The sequence below is a fragment of the Dryobates pubescens genome, chromosome Z (assembly GCF_014839835.1).
Source record: "Dryobates pubescens isolate bDryPub1 chromosome Z, bDryPub1.pri, whole genome shotgun sequence".
In the NCBI taxonomy this organism is placed as follows: domain Eukaryota; kingdom Metazoa; phylum Chordata; class Aves; order Piciformes; family Picidae; genus Dryobates; species Dryobates pubescens.
In genome coordinates this window covers 69360894-69379550 of record NC_071657.1, presented here as the reverse complement: position 1 = coordinate 69379550, position 18657 = coordinate 69360894, and the positions used below count along the sequence as shown (strand labels likewise).

At 45.8% G+C, this 18657-nt stretch overlaps 2 protein-coding genes across 2 annotated transcripts in view; one reads left to right on the top strand and one right to left on the bottom strand.

The window, feature by feature from the left end:
• The window catches only part of ACOT12 (acyl-CoA thioesterase 12), a 41652-nt gene extending 38199 nt beyond the window's left edge, over positions 1 to 3453 (top strand). The window contains exons 14-15 of the mRNA XM_009910696.2: positions 1640 to 1766; positions 3180 to 3453. Of these exons, the coding sequence (XP_009908998.2) occupies positions 1640 to 1766; positions 3180 to 3314 (262 nt within the window). The 3' untranslated portion in view covers positions 3315 to 3453. The remainder of the gene's footprint in view (positions 1 to 1639; positions 1767 to 3179) is intronic.
• Positions 3454 to 7995: 4542 nt separating this feature from the next.
• Positions 7996 to 17344, bottom strand: ZCCHC9 (zinc finger CCHC-type containing 9). Its single transcript, XM_054178631.1, has 5 exons — positions 16968 to 17344; positions 14035 to 14185; positions 13061 to 13153; positions 11604 to 11672; positions 7996 to 8572 (listed from the first exon to the last, which is right to left on the bottom strand). Exons 1-5 carry the CDS (start codon positions 17310 to 17312, stop codon positions 8457 to 8459), a joined length of 774 nt encoding a protein of 257 aa, XP_054034606.1. The 5' UTR covers positions 17313 to 17344; the 3' UTR covers positions 7996 to 8456.
• Between the last annotated feature and the right edge of the window lie 1313 nt (positions 17345 to 18657).

Here is an 18657-nt window from a genome sequence, read left to right as displayed (position 1 = left end):
CACATTGGCCACAACAACCCCATGCAGAGCTACAGGCTGGGGTCAGAGTGGCTGGAGAGCAGCTAGGTAGAGAGGGAGCTGGGGGTGCTGGTCAATGGTAGGCTGAACATGAGCCTGCAGTGTGCCCAGGCAGCCAAGAGGGCCAATGGCATCCTGGCCTGCATCAGGAACAATGTGGCCAGCAGGAGCAGGGAGATCATTCTGCCCCTGCACACTGCACTGGTTTGACCACACCTTGAGTCCTGTGTCCAGTTCTGGGCCCCTCAGTTTAGGAAGGATGTTGACTTGCTGGAACAAGTCCAGAGAAGGGCAATGAAGTTGGTGAGGGGTTTGGAACACAAGCCCTGTGAGGAGAGGCTGAGGGAGCTGGGGTTGCTTAGCCTGGAGAGAAGGAGACTCAGGGTTTGACCTTATTGCTTTCCACAACTACCTGAAGGGAGGTTGTAGACAGGTGGATGTTGGTCTTTTCTCCCAGACATCCAGCACCAGAACAAGAGGACACAGTCTCAGGCTGCACCAGGGGAGGTTTAGGTTGGATGTTAGGAAGAAGTTCTATACAGAGAGAGTGATTGCCCATTGGAATGGGCTGCCTGGGGAGGTGGTGGAGTCACCATCATTGGAGGTGTTCAGGAGGAGACTTGATGGGGTGCTTGGTGCCATGGGTTAGTTGTTTAGGTGGGTTGGATTGGTTGATGGGTTGGATAGATCTTGAAGGTCTCTTCCAACCTGGTCTAGTCCTATTCTATTCTATTCTATTCTATTCTATTCTATTCTATTCTATTCTATTCTATTCTATTCTATTCTATTCATTCTATTCTATTCTATTCTATTCTATTCTAATTCTATTCTGTTCTAGCAGGCAGTTTGAAGAAAAAACATGTCCCAGAGGGCCTCTCAATTGGCTGAAGCACACAGATGGGAGTTTCTGTTTGTTTGGGGTTTGGGTGTCATTGTAATCCTGTTTAATGTAATTCCACGTTTGCTTATTGAAGGAGGTGCTTGGCATTGAAACCTCAACGGGACACAATTTATTGTATCTGCAAATTTTGCTGCAGTATGTGGGTTGAAAAAAAAATCCCTTGATCACTTTAGCACACATTGATTTTTAATTTTTTTTTTAAAATTCAATTTTGTTTTGTTCTTGCATAATGGAAAGTGGAGAAATGGGACAGTTCGGTGCACCTTACAATCCTTTATCCTCAGTTTCTCTTCTTCTATTCAGTAATTCTTCCTCTTAACAGAACCTGCTTCTAAAAGGCAGTATTCTGTACTGTGCTTTCTTGCTTTCTTGCCACATCTGGGAACTGAATCAGCTTTGCTGAGGCCATACTGCAAGGCCCCTTACTAAGGGTTGCTCCTAGGCCCTGATTTTGTGAAAGTTGGTAGAGGGGAGCAGGATAAATTAAAAAAGGAGGATGTTGTGGATGATGGCTCTGGCTTCCCACAGAAGTCTTTTTGATTTGAGTCTGAGAAAGCCTTAATAAGACCCAAGAGAGCTGAATCTTTTAACATGTATCTTTAAAGACACAGGAGCTTGTTTGCCTTGGTATGAAAATGACATCGTTGGTATAGCTGTGCACACTCTGTAGTCATTTACATCTTTTCTACATTTTGTTTGATTCTTTCCCTTGCTCTACAGTGAACCCTACATAATAGCTGTAAAATCAGTTACCCTCATGTCTGTGCCACCTTCTTCAGAATACTGCAGAAGTGAAATCTTTTGTGCCGGATTCCAGATCTTCAGTGACAGCAGCAGCTCCTGTACAGTGAGTAGCTCCACAGACCTCAGCTGTGTCTGTTTTTAAGAGAGTCTTACATGCACATATAATCTCATTTGACCTGACAGGCTAGAGCAGTGACAGCAATACAACAGAAAAAGTGAGTTATTTTCTCCCCAGTTCAGTGTGGTTATTAAGACATTCTTTACTGCACAAAGTGAAATCTGTCTTGCCCAACTTTGGCCAATCTGAATCCTAGCAATGAAATCTAAACTCAGCACTGGGGATGAACAGGCAGCTCCAGAGAGTCATTCATTCAGTCCTAAAATACACTTCTAGAAGGTGTGCATTAAATGGGCCTCCAGTGGTATCTATCTCTCTGCACTGGCTACAGAGAAAGTCAAAGGAATTAGTTCAGATTAAACGCTCACCTCTAACTCTCCTGTCAGAAATGATGCAATCTGAATCCCATCTCTGGACCAGTGATAATGTTCCTCTTTTTCAAGGGAAGACTGTCATGTTGTCCTTAAGACAGTGTATTTCTGACAGCTCTCAATGGCTGGGATTACTTTCATGGGCAACAGCTTTGTTCATGAAGCAAGTGTACTTCACAAGTTACACACAATGTTTCTTCCTGCACCTCTCTGTACATTTGGGCCCAATCCTGTTCAATATCTTTATTGATGATCCAGATGAGGGCATTGGGTCCATCATCAGTAGATTTGCAGATGACACCAAGCTGGGAGCAGGAGTTGATCTGTTAGAGGGTGGGAGAGCTCTGCAGAGGAACTTTGAGAGGCTGATGGGCAGTCCAACAGTATGACATTTAACACATCCAAGTGCCGGGTTCTGCACATTGGCCACAACAACCCCAGACAGTGCTACAGGCTGGGGTCAGAGAGGCTGGAGAGCAGCCAGGCACAAAGGGACCTGGTTGATAGTAGGCTGAACATGAGCCAGCAGTGTGCCCAGGTGGCCAAGAAGGCCAATGGCATTCTGGCCTGTATTAGGAATAGTGTGGCCAGCAGGAGCAGGGAAGTCATTCTGTCTGCCAGGGGAGGTTTAGGCTGGATGTTAGGAAGAAGTTCTTCATAGAAAGAGTGATTTGCCATTGGAATGTGCTGCCCAGGGAGGTGGTGGAGTTGCCATCACTGGAGGTGTTTAGGAAGAGACTGGATGGGGCACATGGTGCCATGGTTTAGTAGATCAGGTGGTGTTGGGTGATGGGTTGGACTTGATGACCTCAAAGGTCTTTTCCAACCTTGTTAATTCTATTCTATTCTATTTACCTACACCTGGCAGTAGTGAGGACACTGAGATCACCAACATGCTTTTTGCTAATTACTGCCTTCAGTTGCAGTAGCACTGTGTTTCTGTTACGACACTCATCTAGACTCTGCAAAAAATGGCTAACTCTTGCAATCCATAGGGGTTTTGTTTCATTTATTTTTGCTTAAACAGGTGTGTTACTTCAATCAAGTGACATCAGGTGTCATGCCTTACATAGCTGCAAATCTTACTGGCTCATCACATTCCATTGAAGACACTGCTTTAGAATGTATGAAGTTCTTGGAGCTGAAAGGCAACGAGTACTGAAGTTAAAAGAAGATTTCTGAAGAGACCTCTAGACATTATTGAGCAGTACTGGTTTAAATTCCTGCCTCTATCTTGACAGTTCCTCTACAGGTTAGTTACTTCAGATCATGTAGCCAATATTGTGCTTGAGTCTGAGAGTACCAAGCATTTTCTATCAAATTAAGATTAGGCCCTAGGGTCTAAATTCAGTTTTTAATTTGAAAAAGATTAAGGTACAGATTCTGCTCCTGATTGCATTAATGAATTTTATATAAATGGAGGCAGAACTTGGCCTAGTAGAACTGTAGCTCATGAGACTACTTCACCGTTTTCATGGTACACTGAGCGTGATGGCATCCAGTCCACTTACATCAATGACTACCACCCTGTACAATTTGCAGAGAAGTGGTGCTACCAAGTAGCTTATCCAGTGCTCTGACCAGGTTCTTACACACCCATTATATATGAATTTATTACAGCTTGTATAAATTAGGGTTTGCTAACGTTTGCAGTTCATCTGTTAATACTTGTAATTTATGGGTATCTTCCAATAAATTATTGTTTCTGCAGTTACAAATCATCATAGATTTTACTACATGATCTCTGTAATGGCTTCAGAGTTTGTTCCAGAAAGACTGCTTTGTCATGGTGATGGGAGCTGTTGGCCTCCTACAGAAGTGCCATGACCTCCTGCTGGCAAGTTCTGTGCAAGACTGTTCTGCTAGTGCTGAGTAAATGCAGAACAGTAAGACTATTGGATCCACGCCCTCACAGATGAAAAGGGAGAATGGTCTCAGAGGTTTTATTGTGAACTGTTGACTTTGTTATTCTGCTCTTTTTCTGCTCAAAAGAGCCTTGTTCAGGAAAGGAGTGCGATTACTGGCAGTTAGATCATAACATGAATGCGGGGGTGTGAAGAGAATCAAAGCATGTGACCTGTAGCTGTGTGGTTTTGTCTTACTGTAGTCTCATAATTGGCAGAGTGAGAGCTCTCGGGGTCTGCTACAGTCCCCACTTAGACACATCTTCAGCTTAACCTACAACCAAATAAAAGCTTTCATCAGTTAGAGCATGTCTGCATATTCTGCATATGGCATGTCTTCCAAGTGCAGCAGGAGAGACACAACTGATGTCCTGGAAGCCCTCTGGTTATGTCAGCCCTTTGAGTCACCTGGCCTCTCAACAAGATAAGTTTAGCTTGAACAGCTTGAACCAAAGGTTTGCTGAACCTTCTACACATAGCTAAGGCTGACCACTGTATGCTCTACAACGCAGGGATACCATGGCACTAGCACTACAAAAAGCAAAACAGGTCCTTGGTGTTTGACTCTGGTGGAGAGAATATAAATCCAGATTCTGATTTTGGATCACCATCTGTATCACATGGCTAAAGTGCAATACCTCAGCCTAGAGAGTGAGGACAGCAAAGTTGGGGCAGCTCCTTCCAGAGCACAAAGACTACTGAGGCCTCACCTGTCTCTTCCTGGCTCAGCTGGTAATGGCAGGGTCCAGGCCCATGTGGACCAGCTCAGCTCTCAGAGTCCTGCCCCACACTAGGTGTGTGCAAATGATAGCAGACACCCTTGAGTGGGCAGGTAAGTCTCTGTGGTCCCAATGTTTAGTGAACAGAGACACCTAATGTTCAGGTCTGAAAACATGCATGACTCATCAGGGAGAAAGTGCCCAAACACTGCCTGCACCAGGGATTTCTTAGCTATTTGTGTTGCTTCCTATGCAGCAGCTTGTAACTTGCCTTTAGAGACACTTTGCTCAGCCCTTCCAGTAGCCCCAAAGCTATCTGGAAAACATTATTTGGAATCTTTTTAATACTCGCATTCTGCTGAGCTCATGCCTACACGAGTTCTGCCTGCTGTCCTCAGTACTGAGACCTCAGCAATGCAGCCACTGGGGGTGCAGGGGGAGTGTCTTTCTGACATAGACCAAGAATTGTCTTACCAACCCCTGTGCAACTTCCAAGACAAGGATATTCAGGCTCCTGAAACACAAACTTTGCTTAAATTCTTACTTATTTTCCCAGCTTTTAAATGTATTTGTGGATACTATGCATCTCTACATGCATCACCTTTTGCAGCAGCTTTTCCAACACCTTTCGGTTACCAGTGCCTTTGTGAAATCATCTAAAAAGAAATTAGTAGGTGCATTTAACATGTAGCTTTGTCCACCAGTTAACGACTATTGCCAACCTATGCAACTGTCTCAGAGTATAGTTCAAGCATTTCAGTGCCTGATTTTCCTCAGTAGTCACTGAGGCAGAGGACAAGGGGGAGGTGTACATGCTTCCAGCTTCACCCAGGCATGGTGATTACCTGAAAACAGCTGCTGTATTTATACTGAAATGCTCACAGAGACTGTACCCTGTGATTTTCTAAGTCTAAAGTCCCCCCTTATTTCTTCTCAGATGACAACAATGCAGTAGTCAGGTGTAGGAGCCTGACAGTGCAAGACAGATCAAAGCAACAGGTATGAAACTCAGGGCTGCCTTATGCAGTGACAGTTGTTTCCTCAACGACCTCCAGAGAAGCCCTACGAGGAGCACACTGTGCTGAACAGAAGGTGGGGCTCAGGTGGGCAGGATGCATACTGCATGTGCACCACCATTTTGAGAACAAAGGTGAATCCAGCACTCCTTGCAGGGTTTCTTCTGCCACGAGCACACTCTCATTCATCCTGGTTGCTGAGCAGAAAGGGCAGTGACCAGCTGCAGGAAGGGAGCAGTCTTTCCTTTTCCTCCAATGTCCATGTCAGAAACATGTAACTTAGCAGTCTGTCAAAGGGATGCTATGCCTCCAACTGCAGCACCACAGCTGGGTGACTACATTTTACCTGGAGCCATAGACCTGCAGCAGCCATCTCCTCAGAAAAGACTGTGCTCACAAACCACAGCTCCCACACTGCACTGTCTAACACAGAATCACAGAATAGTCCAAGCATCCTGCTCAAGGTTTGCCTAGAGCATGCTGCAGAGAAACACGTGTGGAAGACTCCACAAACTCTATGGGCATCCTGTTCCAGCACCGTCAAAGTAATGAAGTTTCCCCTTTTGTGTTCTCTTGTGTTCTAGTTTGGGCCCACTGCCCCTTGTCCTATCACCTGGCACCACTGAGAAGAGTCCAGTCCCATTTTCTTGACCTCCACCCTTTAGATATTTATATGCATCTCTAAGATCCCCTCTCAGTTGTCTCTTCTCCAGGCTAAACAGTCCCAGATCACTCAGCCTCTCATAAGAGATGCTCCCGTCCCCTAATCAACCTTGTGGCCTCCAGTAGTTCCATGTCTGTCTTGAAATGGGCAACCCAGAACTGGACACAATACTCCAAGTGCAGCCTCATCAGGCAGTGGGAGGAGAGCCTCCCTTGATCTGCTGGCCACACTTTCCTTAAGGCAACCCAGGATACTACTGACCTTCTCGGCTGTAAGGGAATATTGCTGGCTCATGGTGAACTTACTATACAGCAAGACTCCCATATCCTTCTTTGCAGACCTGCTTTCCAGCAAGTCAACCCTTAATCTGCTGGTGCATGGGGTAATTTACCCCAGGTGTAGGACTCATGGACTTCATGAGGTTCTCTGCCCAGCTCTCCATCCTGTCCAGGTCTTGCTGAATGGCAGCACAGCCTTCTGGGGTCTCAGCCACTCCTCCCAGTTTTGTGTCATCAGCAAACTTACTGAGAGTACACTCTGTTCCTTCATCCAGGTTGCTGATGAAGATATGTAACACCAGACACCAGACACCAGCCCTTCATCTGACAAGTACTGGTATCACTAGGAGAGGCACAGTGCACAGCTCTAAGTTCCTATGGGTGAAAGAACATGCTACAATATCAAAGCATTTTAAAACACAGGAAATTATCTAAAAAGATGCTTTAAAAACAATATACCTATTCATACAATAGAACAGCAAACACTTTTAAACCTGGGATAAATGTCTGCTGCAAAATGTCCACATTGGAATGGTATTTCTTTGAGCTTTAATCCAACAGATAATTAAAAATGCTGTAATTAATTCTTCATTTCATCCACATGCACTCCTCTTTCCCACTTAAACTCTGATTATCATAAACATATTATACATGCCCTATCTTACTGAACTTAAAACACCTTTATATCCAAAATAGAAACAGGAATCCTAAAATTAGAGCTCTGTTTTGCTCTTCAACAGCCTTTTATTGAAAATAATTAACATGTGCCGATATAAAACATACCCACATGATTGAATTCCTCTATTTTGGGCTTTTCTTTTTGCTGTAAGAAAAGAATGTCCAAACTTAGTTTCTGTGGCTGGTCCAAAGCAGTTCAAAAGCCAGTCCTGACCTCAAGTTTGCACTCAGGTGTTGCACCCAGGTGATGTATGGACTGCAGGGATGCTTTCATTGAAAGGGCAACTGAATTCTCGAGAAGTAACAGCCTTACCACTGGGTGGTTTTCCCATTACTGCATAATGCAAGCTGAAGCTTTTGGAAGGCACATTTAAAATCTTTGGCACACTGAAACGCTTTGTCTGACAGTAACCACACCTGTGGCAGAGGACCAAGCAGCCTGACATGCAGGTCCACACCTTGCAGCGCTACACAGAGGCCCTGCACAGCACCTGCCACAGCTGTGTCAAGGTGTCAGCTCTGAATGACCACCGCGTGTCCGATGGGCTCGAGGTGCACTGCTCCAGGAACGCCGAGTGTCCTAGATCATCCCAGGTGAGATATCAGACACAACTGACAGCCCACCACCTCTGGCTGCAGAGGCTGAGTTATTACAGCATCTGAAGAGCCGCAGCAAGAACTCTGTTCCTGAGCTGGTTTCTTAGCTTTTTCTCCATTTAAAAACAAATAAATCTGCCATTAAGCAGGCACAAATAACACAAAGTTTTCTCCCAGCTCACCAAGGGATAGAAACTTGAGATTTTTGTGCACTTTCCTTTCGGCAGAGACATATCAAAGTAAAATACACATTTGCTGTATTTTTGTCCCCAGCTTTTCAGTGAGCTAGGAGAGTCTGGAGGCAAACTGAAGAGATGAAGGGGAACAAAAAAGGGCATTTTAGCAGCAGGAGTCTGCTGGGTGTCCTGGTACCAGCAATCCACTCTGTCTAGTCCCCACTCTGGAATGAAGCAGTGCAGTGCAACTGTGGTTCAGACCCAAGTGGCCTTCAAAAAGTAACAACTTTGGCCACTTTCACTTTTGGCTTTTGTGGTTTTGGTGCCTCTGTAATTTCTTCATAGTCTGCACTCATTCCACAGGCCCAGCGCCCAACCGTAACCTGATCTGCAGAGACAGGAGATTATGGAAAGGATAAGCATCACCATTACATCAAACCTCAGTGTTCGAGGAAGATTTGCCCCCCAAGGGCCTGTCATTAATTCTCCAGAGATCTGTTTGTTTAGTTCTGGCTCTGAAGCAATTTCTCTTTACACGGCTTTTTTATTTTAAATAGCATCTTACAAACTTCCCTTCCTTCCCTTCACAGACTGTTAAGCTCAGAAATCATCAGTAAATGTTTGCTCCCATTTGACTATCTTAAGAAACATTCAAGGAGCATGTAGAGGACACATTAGCTCTCACATAAATCCAAATAACTTCCAATTAAGATTCCAGAGTATGCTGAGCAACTCTGGCTGAGGTGAGGAGAAAGTTCTTCCCAGAGAGAGTTGTTAGCCATTGCAATGTGCTGCCCAGGGAGGTGGTGGAGTCACTGTCCCTGGAGGTGTTCAAAAATGGATTGGATGTGGCACTTGAAGCCATGGTTTAGTAGTCATGAGGTGTTGGGTGACAGGTTGGACTTGATGATCTTTGAGGTCTTTTCCAACCTTATTGATTCTATGATTCTATTCTATGAAATACCTTTCCTATTATACAGGTGATGAAACTAAACCTAAGGAGGCACAACAGAACAAAACTCAAACTTCTCAACTCAGCATCATACTTTTGCTGTTTAAATGCTGTTTAGACTAATTTCCACTACTTTCCTAGAGAAAACACTGTTAAACAACTGGTATTTCTTTTCTGTATGGCAACATAATTTTGAGAGCAACAAATCAAATCAGACCAAGAATATCACAGGGACAAACAATCGTTTACTTGGATTAACTTCTGTATGTTAAAGCAGGCCAAATAACTCCACCTGAGGAAGTTATAAACTGGTGCCAGCAACCAGCCATCTTCCTGTAGTCTGACAGTACTTTGCATTAGAATAGAATAGAATAAACCAGGTTGGAAGAGACCTTTGAGATCACTGAGTCCAACCTATCATCCAACACTCTCTGTTATAAATGCAGTAGTGGTTTGTGATTTGTGTTAGAATGCAGTGTTCAGGGGGGGGGCTTGTGTCAGTTGGCTTATTTTGAGAACAGAGGGTATATGTTCAGATTGTTTTGACTTCAGACAGGAACCTCATGCCAGCTTTCTCAGGAGCCATGGAATGTTTACCTTAGGTAAGTCCTGTGCTGCAGCTGTACTTGTGTGAGAAGATGTGGTTCTTCAAAGAATACTGGAGAAAGACCTCCCCTGCCTCATCTGCGACCCCTACCACAAAGAAGCCCAAGAGTTGCTAGAACTCATTATCATATCCCTGCCTTCTATTAAGCATAAGCATGCATATGTAGGTGGTGTAGCTATATAAAGAAAAGCTAGGATTTGTAAGGTGCTTTTTGGCAGAGACTGGAGGTATCTGTGGGGGGAAGTCTCTGCGTGCCGGTGTGCCATTTCTCTCCCTTTTTTATTCTCTCCTGCTGCTTGCTTGCTTCTTTTTTTAATAAAACAGCTCTCACAAGGAACTTGGAAATTTTCTTGTTCAGCCCATTTATAACACTATCTAATCAACTAAACCATGGCACCAAGTGCCTCATCCAGTCTCTTCCTGAACACCTCCAGTGATGGTGACTCCACCACCTCCCTGGGCAGCCCATTCCAATGGCAAATCACTCTTTCTATGAAGAACTTCTTCCTAACATCCAGCATAAAACTCCCCTTGCACAGCTTGAGACTGTGTCCTCTTGTTCTGGTGCTGGCTGCCTGGGAGAAGAGACCAACCCCCACCTGGCTACAACCTCCCTTCAGGTAGTTGTAGACAGCATTGACGCAAACTGAACTTCAAAGAATACTACAATCCTTACCAGCGTTGTCCCAATTGCTTCAACTACATTTAACCAGCAAATCTAGTTTTGAAACATCAGTGTAAAGGTGAAGAGGTCCCTTGGGAAATTACACAGCAGTTGTCAGTCTCCATTATAGACATAAAACTTCTCAAAAAAAGGACAGAAAAAAAAAATTCAGGTCTGCCTCACAAATGATTTAGAGCCTTACTACCAGAGAGCAGACAGACCTGCACTCGCCTGATCTAACAACAGCACACTGCCATTTCCTGGTAACAGCTGACCCAGCTTTGAGCAATGGGGTTCCCTGCTAACATTTCTTTTCTCCTGCTGCATCTGTACAGGTTTCTGTTACAAAAAGTGTTAACCAAACCAAAGTATTTTGCCATGAATGTACCATGCAGGAATCCAGTAAGGACCACGTCACAGGCTTTCAACTTGGCAGTCACCTGAGTGGGCACTGTTCAACAACCTGCAGAACCACAGACTCATTTAAGGTGGGAAAAGACCTCCAAGATCATTGAGTCCAACCACTGAACTAGCACTGCCAAGTCTACCTCTAAACCGTGTCTCTAAGCATGTAGAAATCACAGGCACAGCAACTGTGCCATCACTTCAGTAACAGGATCATTCTTGTTTGATGCTTCTGCTATTCTTACATATATGTTTTTTTTAATACATAATGTAATTTTTCCACCCACATGGGTAAGAAAAGAACATGCAAGTAGGCAGCTTATTAACTGGTGAATCCAGCTGGACACATCTCCTGTTTCCTCCTCCTCCTCACTTGTCTTGAATGACTTGAAAACTCGCCTGCACAGGCACCTCTTGCAAGCTGCCAGTAAGACCACTCTCTAACTGACTTTACATTCAGTTCTACCACTTGACACAAAATCATCAAAAGAAGAAGCCAGTTTTCTTCTGCAGCTGCTAAGTTGTAGAAGATCATAAGCAAATATACATCAGTTCACACTGCCTTCCTAAAGCCTTAATTCAGATTTTTCTTCTAACAGAAAGTTAAAGTTTTGCATTACACCTCTATGCCTATCTCCCTTAACCTAACCATTCCCAAAGAAAGGTCAGCTTTGCTATTTGCAATTTCTCTTCTGAAATCCCTTTTTTCCTGAACAAAGTCAGGCAAAGCAGTAAATAAACAGTATTCAGCTGTGCACTCAAACACCACTGCACACCTCCCTGCATCTCACCTGCATTCTGTTTCTCTGGACAGTCTTTTTTGAAGTGTTCCACAGAGCCACAAAGTTTGCAGCCGCCACCTATTAAGAGAGAAAGTAGTTACAAACAAACAACAAAAATGCCCACACACATAGCAACCCTCTTACACTCTACTTTCCTCTTATAACTATAGTGAAAAATCTTGTTTTACTCATCCGTAGTGGCAACTTGTAAATAAGATAAAGGAGTGAAATGTGCCTATGGACAGGTCTGTGCCCCTAAGCACTCTAACATGACATGGTGGAGCAGGTTAACACAGCCACCTGCAAATGTGGCCTCCCATCTCTGTCAAACAGAGTGGTTTGTAACCACACTACCCCATAATGTGTCATGTATTAGAAGCTCCAGTCACCACAAACTGAGTATTTCTGACGTGCTGGAAGCCCTCTTTGAGAAACAACCTCAATTCTGATGAAATCCTTACTCAGGAACATTACCCAGAGGTCCGAAGCAGACAATCCAACTGCAGGTACTGAGGCATGAAATACAAATTCTACTCATAATGAAAACCCTGAAAGTCATTTCCCCACCCCCACAATGTAACTGTTCTGTAAGATCACCCTTTTGAGTTTCCCAGACCGGAATTTGTACGGGGAGACAGGATGCTGTTAGTACGAAGAGAGAAATGAGAGAGATCAGAATGCAAGTGAAATCTTCAAATTTATATTTCTAACATCACTTAAAGTGAAAATGTCCTCTTTCTAGTCCTTTCTGTTTAACACTGAGCTTACAATTAAAACAGAAGTTCCCAGATAACTGTGGCAGTGTTAGGCTATGCCTTTAAAATTTTGTTACAGATTTTGAGCAGAAAAGTAGAAAAATGTAAATTAATCACTGTTGGGTGTAAGAAGGAAAACTAAAGAAAATTCTAACCAATTTCAGTGGAGAAATAACTGCTATAGGACTGGCTCTACCAAAACAATCAATCTTTCTTCTTCTGGGGGCTTCTCTTCTCTGTTTGCTTCACTCAGGAGGGGTTAATCTGCTTTCACGGACCTTGGCTGCATTATTTTGGTTAAGACTAACCACTGCTTTCTCTCTGCCCCTTACTCCCTTTTGGACAGGGAGTGGGGGGCAGAGGGAGAGTGTCCCTGGTCTCTGACCAGGGGCATTTTCATGTTGTTTGTTAATTGTAAATCCTGTATATTTTGTACATATTCATTGCATTCCATTGTAGATTGTAGTTCTGTTTGTAAGTACAGCTCCATTTGCTTCCAACTGAGTTAGTCTGGCAAAGCGAATGCCGGGGGGCGTGGATTTCAACCCAACCCAATAACCTATATTTACACTGAATTCTACAGAACTAACCTGCTTCTACCAAGCCTAAATGATGTTTGGAAATTCCTTTAAATCACCTGCACTGTTACTTCATTTCATACCAAGTAAGAATGGAAAATGTGGTTTTGTTTAAGAGAATTAGTAAACTGACCTTCAGCATACAGTCCCTTGGGATTGTCTGGACATGACCTTGATAGATGCCCCATCTCAGCACAGATGAAACACTTGGCATATGGAAATGGTCCTGCAAAAATCACATACAGTTTATGATCCACACTAAAAATCTTGTCATCACAGACAACTGTGAAAAAAAGGGTAACGACAATATTTCACCACACTATTACACTAAAACCACTGTGCTTTCTTAGGGTCATTGTTACAATGTTGTATCCCTTTAAACATGTTAACCTATCTTTTCAGAACAGTTAAATTACTAGACCAAAAAGAATAGAATAGAATTCACCAGGTTGGAAAAGACCTTTGAGATCATCAAGTCCAATCTATCTCCCAACACCATCTAATCAACTAACCCATGGCACCAAGCACCCCATCAAGTCTCCTCCTGAACACCTTCAATGATTGTGAGTCCACCACCTCCCTGGGCAGCACACTGCAATAGCCAATCACTCCTTCTATGAAGAACTTCCTAACATCCAGTATGACCCTCCCCTGGTGCAGCTTGAGACTGTGTCCTCTTGTTCTGCTGCTGGTTGCCTGGGAAAACAGACCAACCCCCACCTGGCTACAACCTCCCTTCAGGTAGTTGTAGAGAGCAAGAAGGTCACCCCTGAGTCTCCTCTTCTCCAGGCTAAGCAACCCCAGATCCCTCAGCCTTTCCTCAGGGATGTGCTCAGACCCTTCCCCAGCTTTGTTGCCCTTCTCTGGACTCATTCCAGCAAGTCAACATCTTTCCTAAACTGAGGGGCCCAGAACTGGACACAGTAGTCAAGGTGTGGCCTAACCAGTGCTGAGTAGAGCAGCACAATGACCTCCCTGCTCCTGCTGGCCACACTATTCCTGATGCAGGCCAGGATGCCATTGGCCTTCTTGGCCACCTGGGCAAAAAGGTTGCATTTCAGGTGTTGGAGAACTCACACCAAAGCATCTCAGACCTAACCCACGTACCAACAGCTGGATCTACTTTTGCTCTGCATTTGCCAATGTCATGTTCTGTGGATCCGCACCGGTAACAGATTCCTGTACCCATATCTTCACTTTCAAGTACTGCAGGACAATCAGCAACACCATGGCCAGGTTCTCTACAGTGGAAACACACCTTTGAAAATAAAAAGTAAGTTATATGCATCTTCACAGACAGTGGACATAGCAAATCACAGCACTTATGGGTAACAACAGAAAGGAATTAATTTACTCCTATTACCTGACTGTCATCCATAGCCAGTTACAGTGCTTCTCTTGGCTGAAACCTTGAGGGTACTGTCAGCCACCTATCTCCTAGTGTTGAGAGATGAGGTTACTCTAACAAAAAAGATTCTGTGAAAGGCACTCAAAGACCTGAAATTCTCTGTCTGAAAATGCCTTCTGGATTTTTAAAGCTGAACTCTACCAAGGGATTTTTTTTCCCCCAGGGAAAATTCACTAGACATAAGAGACACTGTAAATCATTCACTCATAACTCAGTGCCCTGGATCAACAATAACATTTATTGACTAGAGCACAATTCCTCAAGCTCTTTGAAGTACTCCTGTGGCAAGTGCTTAGGTAAACAAATAGAAGCAGTTTTACACCAGTCCTATAGTTTGATAATTAAGAACTGCTATGAATATACCGGTGATTCTGTGATTTGTGTTAAAGGGTGATTGAGGAGCTGCAGGAGCCTGTTTTGAGGACAAAGCGGGAGCTGCATATTTTACAGACTTAAACAGAGAGAGTGTGTTTGGCTAATTGGAGATACCAAGGCTGAGGAGAAGCTGTATTAAGATAAAGCTCCCTGTTTTCCCTTTTGCAGTGTGCCCAGGCAGCCAAGAGGGCCAATGGCATCCTGGCCTGCATCAGGAACAGTGTGGCCAGCAGGAGCAGGGAGGTCATTGTGCCCCTGTACACTGCACTGGTTAAGCCGCACCTCGAGTACTGTGTCCAGTTCTGGGCCCCTCAGTTTAGGAAGGAGGTTGACTTGCTGGAATGTGTCCAGAGAAGGCCAGTTGGTGAGGGACTTGGAACACAAGCCCTATGAGGAGAGACTGAGGGAGCTGGGGTTGCTTAGCCTGGAGAGAACACTCAGGGGTGATCTTTTCACTCTCTGCAACTACCTGAAGGGAGGTTGTAGACAGACGGATGTTGGTCTCTTCTCCCAGGCAGCCAGCACCAGAACAAGAGGACACAGTCTCAAGCTGTGCCAGGGGAGGTTTAGGTTGGAGGTTAGGAAGAAGTTCTATACAGAGAGAGTGATTGCACATTGGAATGGGCTGCCTGGGGAGGTGGTGGAATCACAATCATTGAAGGTGTTCAGGAGGAGACTTGATGGGGTGCTTGGTGCCATGGGTTAGTTGTTTAGGTGGTGTTGGATTGGTTGAGGGGTTGGACGCGATGATCTTGAAGGTCTCTTCCGACCTGGTCTATTCTGTTCTATTCTATTTCATAAACACTCAGTTCTGTTCAGAACTGGGGATTTGTTTTTCTTTAGATAAGAAGCCTAGACAACTGAGCATGCGTGGAAGTGGACAACTTTGAGGATGACTCATTTACTTCACCTTTTGATCCTCAAGAGGACCCTTACCATGCAGTGTGTGCATGAGCAGGGATCTGCCCACCTAAGACTCATTATCATATGCATGCCTTCTATTTAGCGTAAGTTTGTTTACATAGATGATGTAACTATATAAGATGAAGAAAGCTATTGTAAAGCTGCTGTGGAGGTGAAGTTTAGTACCTTTGCATGCCCAACCAGTTGCTTTGGTTGCTTTTAGTGCTTCTTGTTGCCTTTTTATGGTCTTTTATTGCCAATAAAATTGTGACAGAAACTTTTACCTGGAGTCATCTATAACAAGAACTTAGATATCTCAGGTTAATTATCATAGAATCAATAAGGTTGGAAAAGACCTCAAAGATCATCAAGTCCAATCTGTCACCCAACACCTCATGACTACTAAACCATGGCACCAAGTGCCACATCCACTCCAGCAATGGTGACTACCACCTCCCTGGGCAGCACATTCCAATGGTTAACAACTCTCTCTGTGAAGAACTTTCTCCTCACCTCAAGCCTAAACTTCCCCTGGTGCAGCTTTAGACTGTGTCCTCTTGTTCTGGTGCTGGTTGCCTGGGAGAATAGACCAATCTCTTCCTGGCTACAACCTCCCTTCAGATAGTTGTAGAGAGCAAGAAGATCTCCCCTGTGCCTCCTCTTCTCCAGGCTAAACAATCCCAGCTCCCTCAGCCTCTCCTCGCAGGGCTTGTGCTTGAGGCCTCTCCCCAGCCTCATTGCCCTTCTCTGGACACATTCAAGAGTCCTCCTTAAACTGAGGGGCCCAGAACTGGACACAGTACTCAAGGTGTGGCCTAACCAGTTAGTAGTAACACTTTTTACTGTGTTCCCAGATTACAGTCAGTGGAAGTTTATACTGAACATAAAAATTTGTGTTTTCAGATGCCCTCATTAGGAGTATGCTGAAGATCTCAATCCAATTTTCAAGCAGAAGACATTGCAGAAAGAGACCCTGAAACAGGAGGAATATTGTACTGATCAGTGACATATAGAAGTGCATCGAATTAGTTTCCCCAGGAGACAAGAGGGGCTGGGAATTTATCAAAGGGTAGCAAGAACAGCGTTGAACTGGAAAAGCCATGCTAGAAGTTAAGGCATAAGCTGATACTCATTGTTTCTTCCAAAGCAGAGCTACTTCAATTCACTTTATTAACCTGAAATACGACTGAGAACACGCTACGCTTCCAGCAGGCAAGGCGCTCAGCTTCCTCACTGAACCACCTCCTGGCAGGATCAGAATAAGGAATTTCTGTGCTTTCCACACAGAGCTTTACCCAAGTTTTTAACACACTTCACGAATATACTAACACCCACGACTTAAGGCAGAACTCACCATAGCATTTTTCTTATTTTCTTTTCTCTTCAGCCTCCTATCCTCCCGCCGCTTGTCCTTCTTCAAGGCTAGCGCTACCTCCTTCTCCAGCTCGGCACTGTCCGCTTCGGCCACTTCGCCACTCTGCAAGCTTTGCTTCAGGTAAGCCGCAAACCCGTTAACGTCTTCGTTCAGATAGTCCTTTTTCTTTTTGTTCTTCTTTTTCCTCTTCTCTTGCTCCTTCTTCAGGGAGAGGGGGCCCGAACGGCCCTCCTGCCCCTGGGGGCCGTTCCCCATCTCCTCCCAGGGTGTCGCAGCCAGCGCCTTTGAGCCGGGAGGACCGCTTCGTCGAGCCCATCGGGTCATGACAGAGCCGGCAGCCACCGGGGCAGCCCCGGAACAGACGCACACACTTCAACAGGGCCGTCCGCACACACGCTCGCTCCCGGCGTGTAGAACACACCCTTCGCTGCCTCGGCGAGGCGGCTTTCCGACACCGTTCCCACGGTGCCCACCCCCAGCTACCGACGCTTGTGCTGCGGGCGCGGCTTACCGAGCGCGGCGCGGCCCGAGAGGCTCCCCCGCAGCTAGAAGGGACAGGCGGGAAGGGGGTCCCGGCCTGCAGCGGCGCGAGAAGGAGCGCTCCCCGGAGTCGGCCGCAGCACCACCAGGCAGCCCCACGGAGCTGCCTGCGCCGCCAGGCCACGGCCCTGCCGCGCGCCGGAAGTGACGTATCCCCCGCGCGGTCCGGCCCTGACGCCGCTTCCCGCCGACCGCAGCGTCCCGGCGCCTGGCCGGGGGTTGCACGTTCCGGGAGTTGCACGTTCCGGGATCTTACCGCTTCGTGTTCCCCCCGCCGGCCGCGACTCGAGTGCGAGCGTACCAGGTCGCAAGAGGCTGACTGATCGTTCAAGACCCTGAGGAAAGGAGCCGGAGCCAGGTGCGCTGAGGGACTGCCTCACAGGATCACAAAGAGTTGGAAGGGACCCAAAGAGATCATCGAGTCCAACCCCCCTGCCAGAGCAGGACCATACAGTCTATCTCAGGTCTCAGAGGAACGCATCCAGACGGGCCTTGAAAGTTTCCAGAGGAGACTCCACAACCTTTCTGGGCAGCCTGCCTCAGTGGTCTGTGGCCCTTACAGTAAAGAAGTCCCCCCTTGCCTTGAGGTGGAACCCCCTGTGCTGCAGCTTACATCCATTGCTCCTTGTCCTATCACAGGGAGCAAGTGAGCAGAGCCTGTCCCCTCCCTCCTGACACCCAGCCCTCAGATATTTATAAGCATTTATTAAATCTCTAAGTCTTCTCCAGACTAAAAAGCCCCAGGTCCCCTCAGCCTCTCCTTGTAGGGCACGTGCTCCAGTCTCCTAATCATCCTCCTTGCCTCAGTCCTCTGGTCCACTGTAGGAGGTCCTTGTTGTCCCCAGAGAAGAGGGGATGCAGGAGCCAGGCATGTTCTGGGGATGTCTGGTGCTCTGGTTCACTGCCTTTCACAGTCTGTGCTTTCCCAGTGGATTGCTCTGTGGCTCAAGGACTTGAAACACCCTGTGCTGAGCAGTCCATGAGTGGGGAAGAATCATAGAATCAGTTAGGGTTGGATGAGACCACAAGTATTGTCTAGTTCCAACCCCCCTGCCATGAGCAGGGACACCTCACACTAGATCAGGCTGACCAGAGCCTCATTCAGCCTGGTCTTAAACACCTACTGCCA

What these genes read in the sequence shown, in the direction of transcription:
- ZCCHC9 (XM_054178631.1), bottom strand. Translation starts at nt 17,312, where the DNA reads ATGACCCGATGGGCTCGACGAAGCGGTCCTCCCGGCTCAAAGGCGCTG. An exon ending in AAAAGTAGATCCAGCTGTTG is followed by an intron (nt 13,154 to 14,034) that starts GTACGTGGGTTA and finishes TGATTTTTGCAG; the next exon opens with GACCATTTCCATATGCCAAG. An exon ending in CAAGGGACTGTATGCTGAAG is followed by an intron (nt 11,673 to 13,060) that starts GTCAGTTTACTA and finishes CTCTCTTAATAG; the next exon opens with GTGGCGGCTGCAAACTTTGT.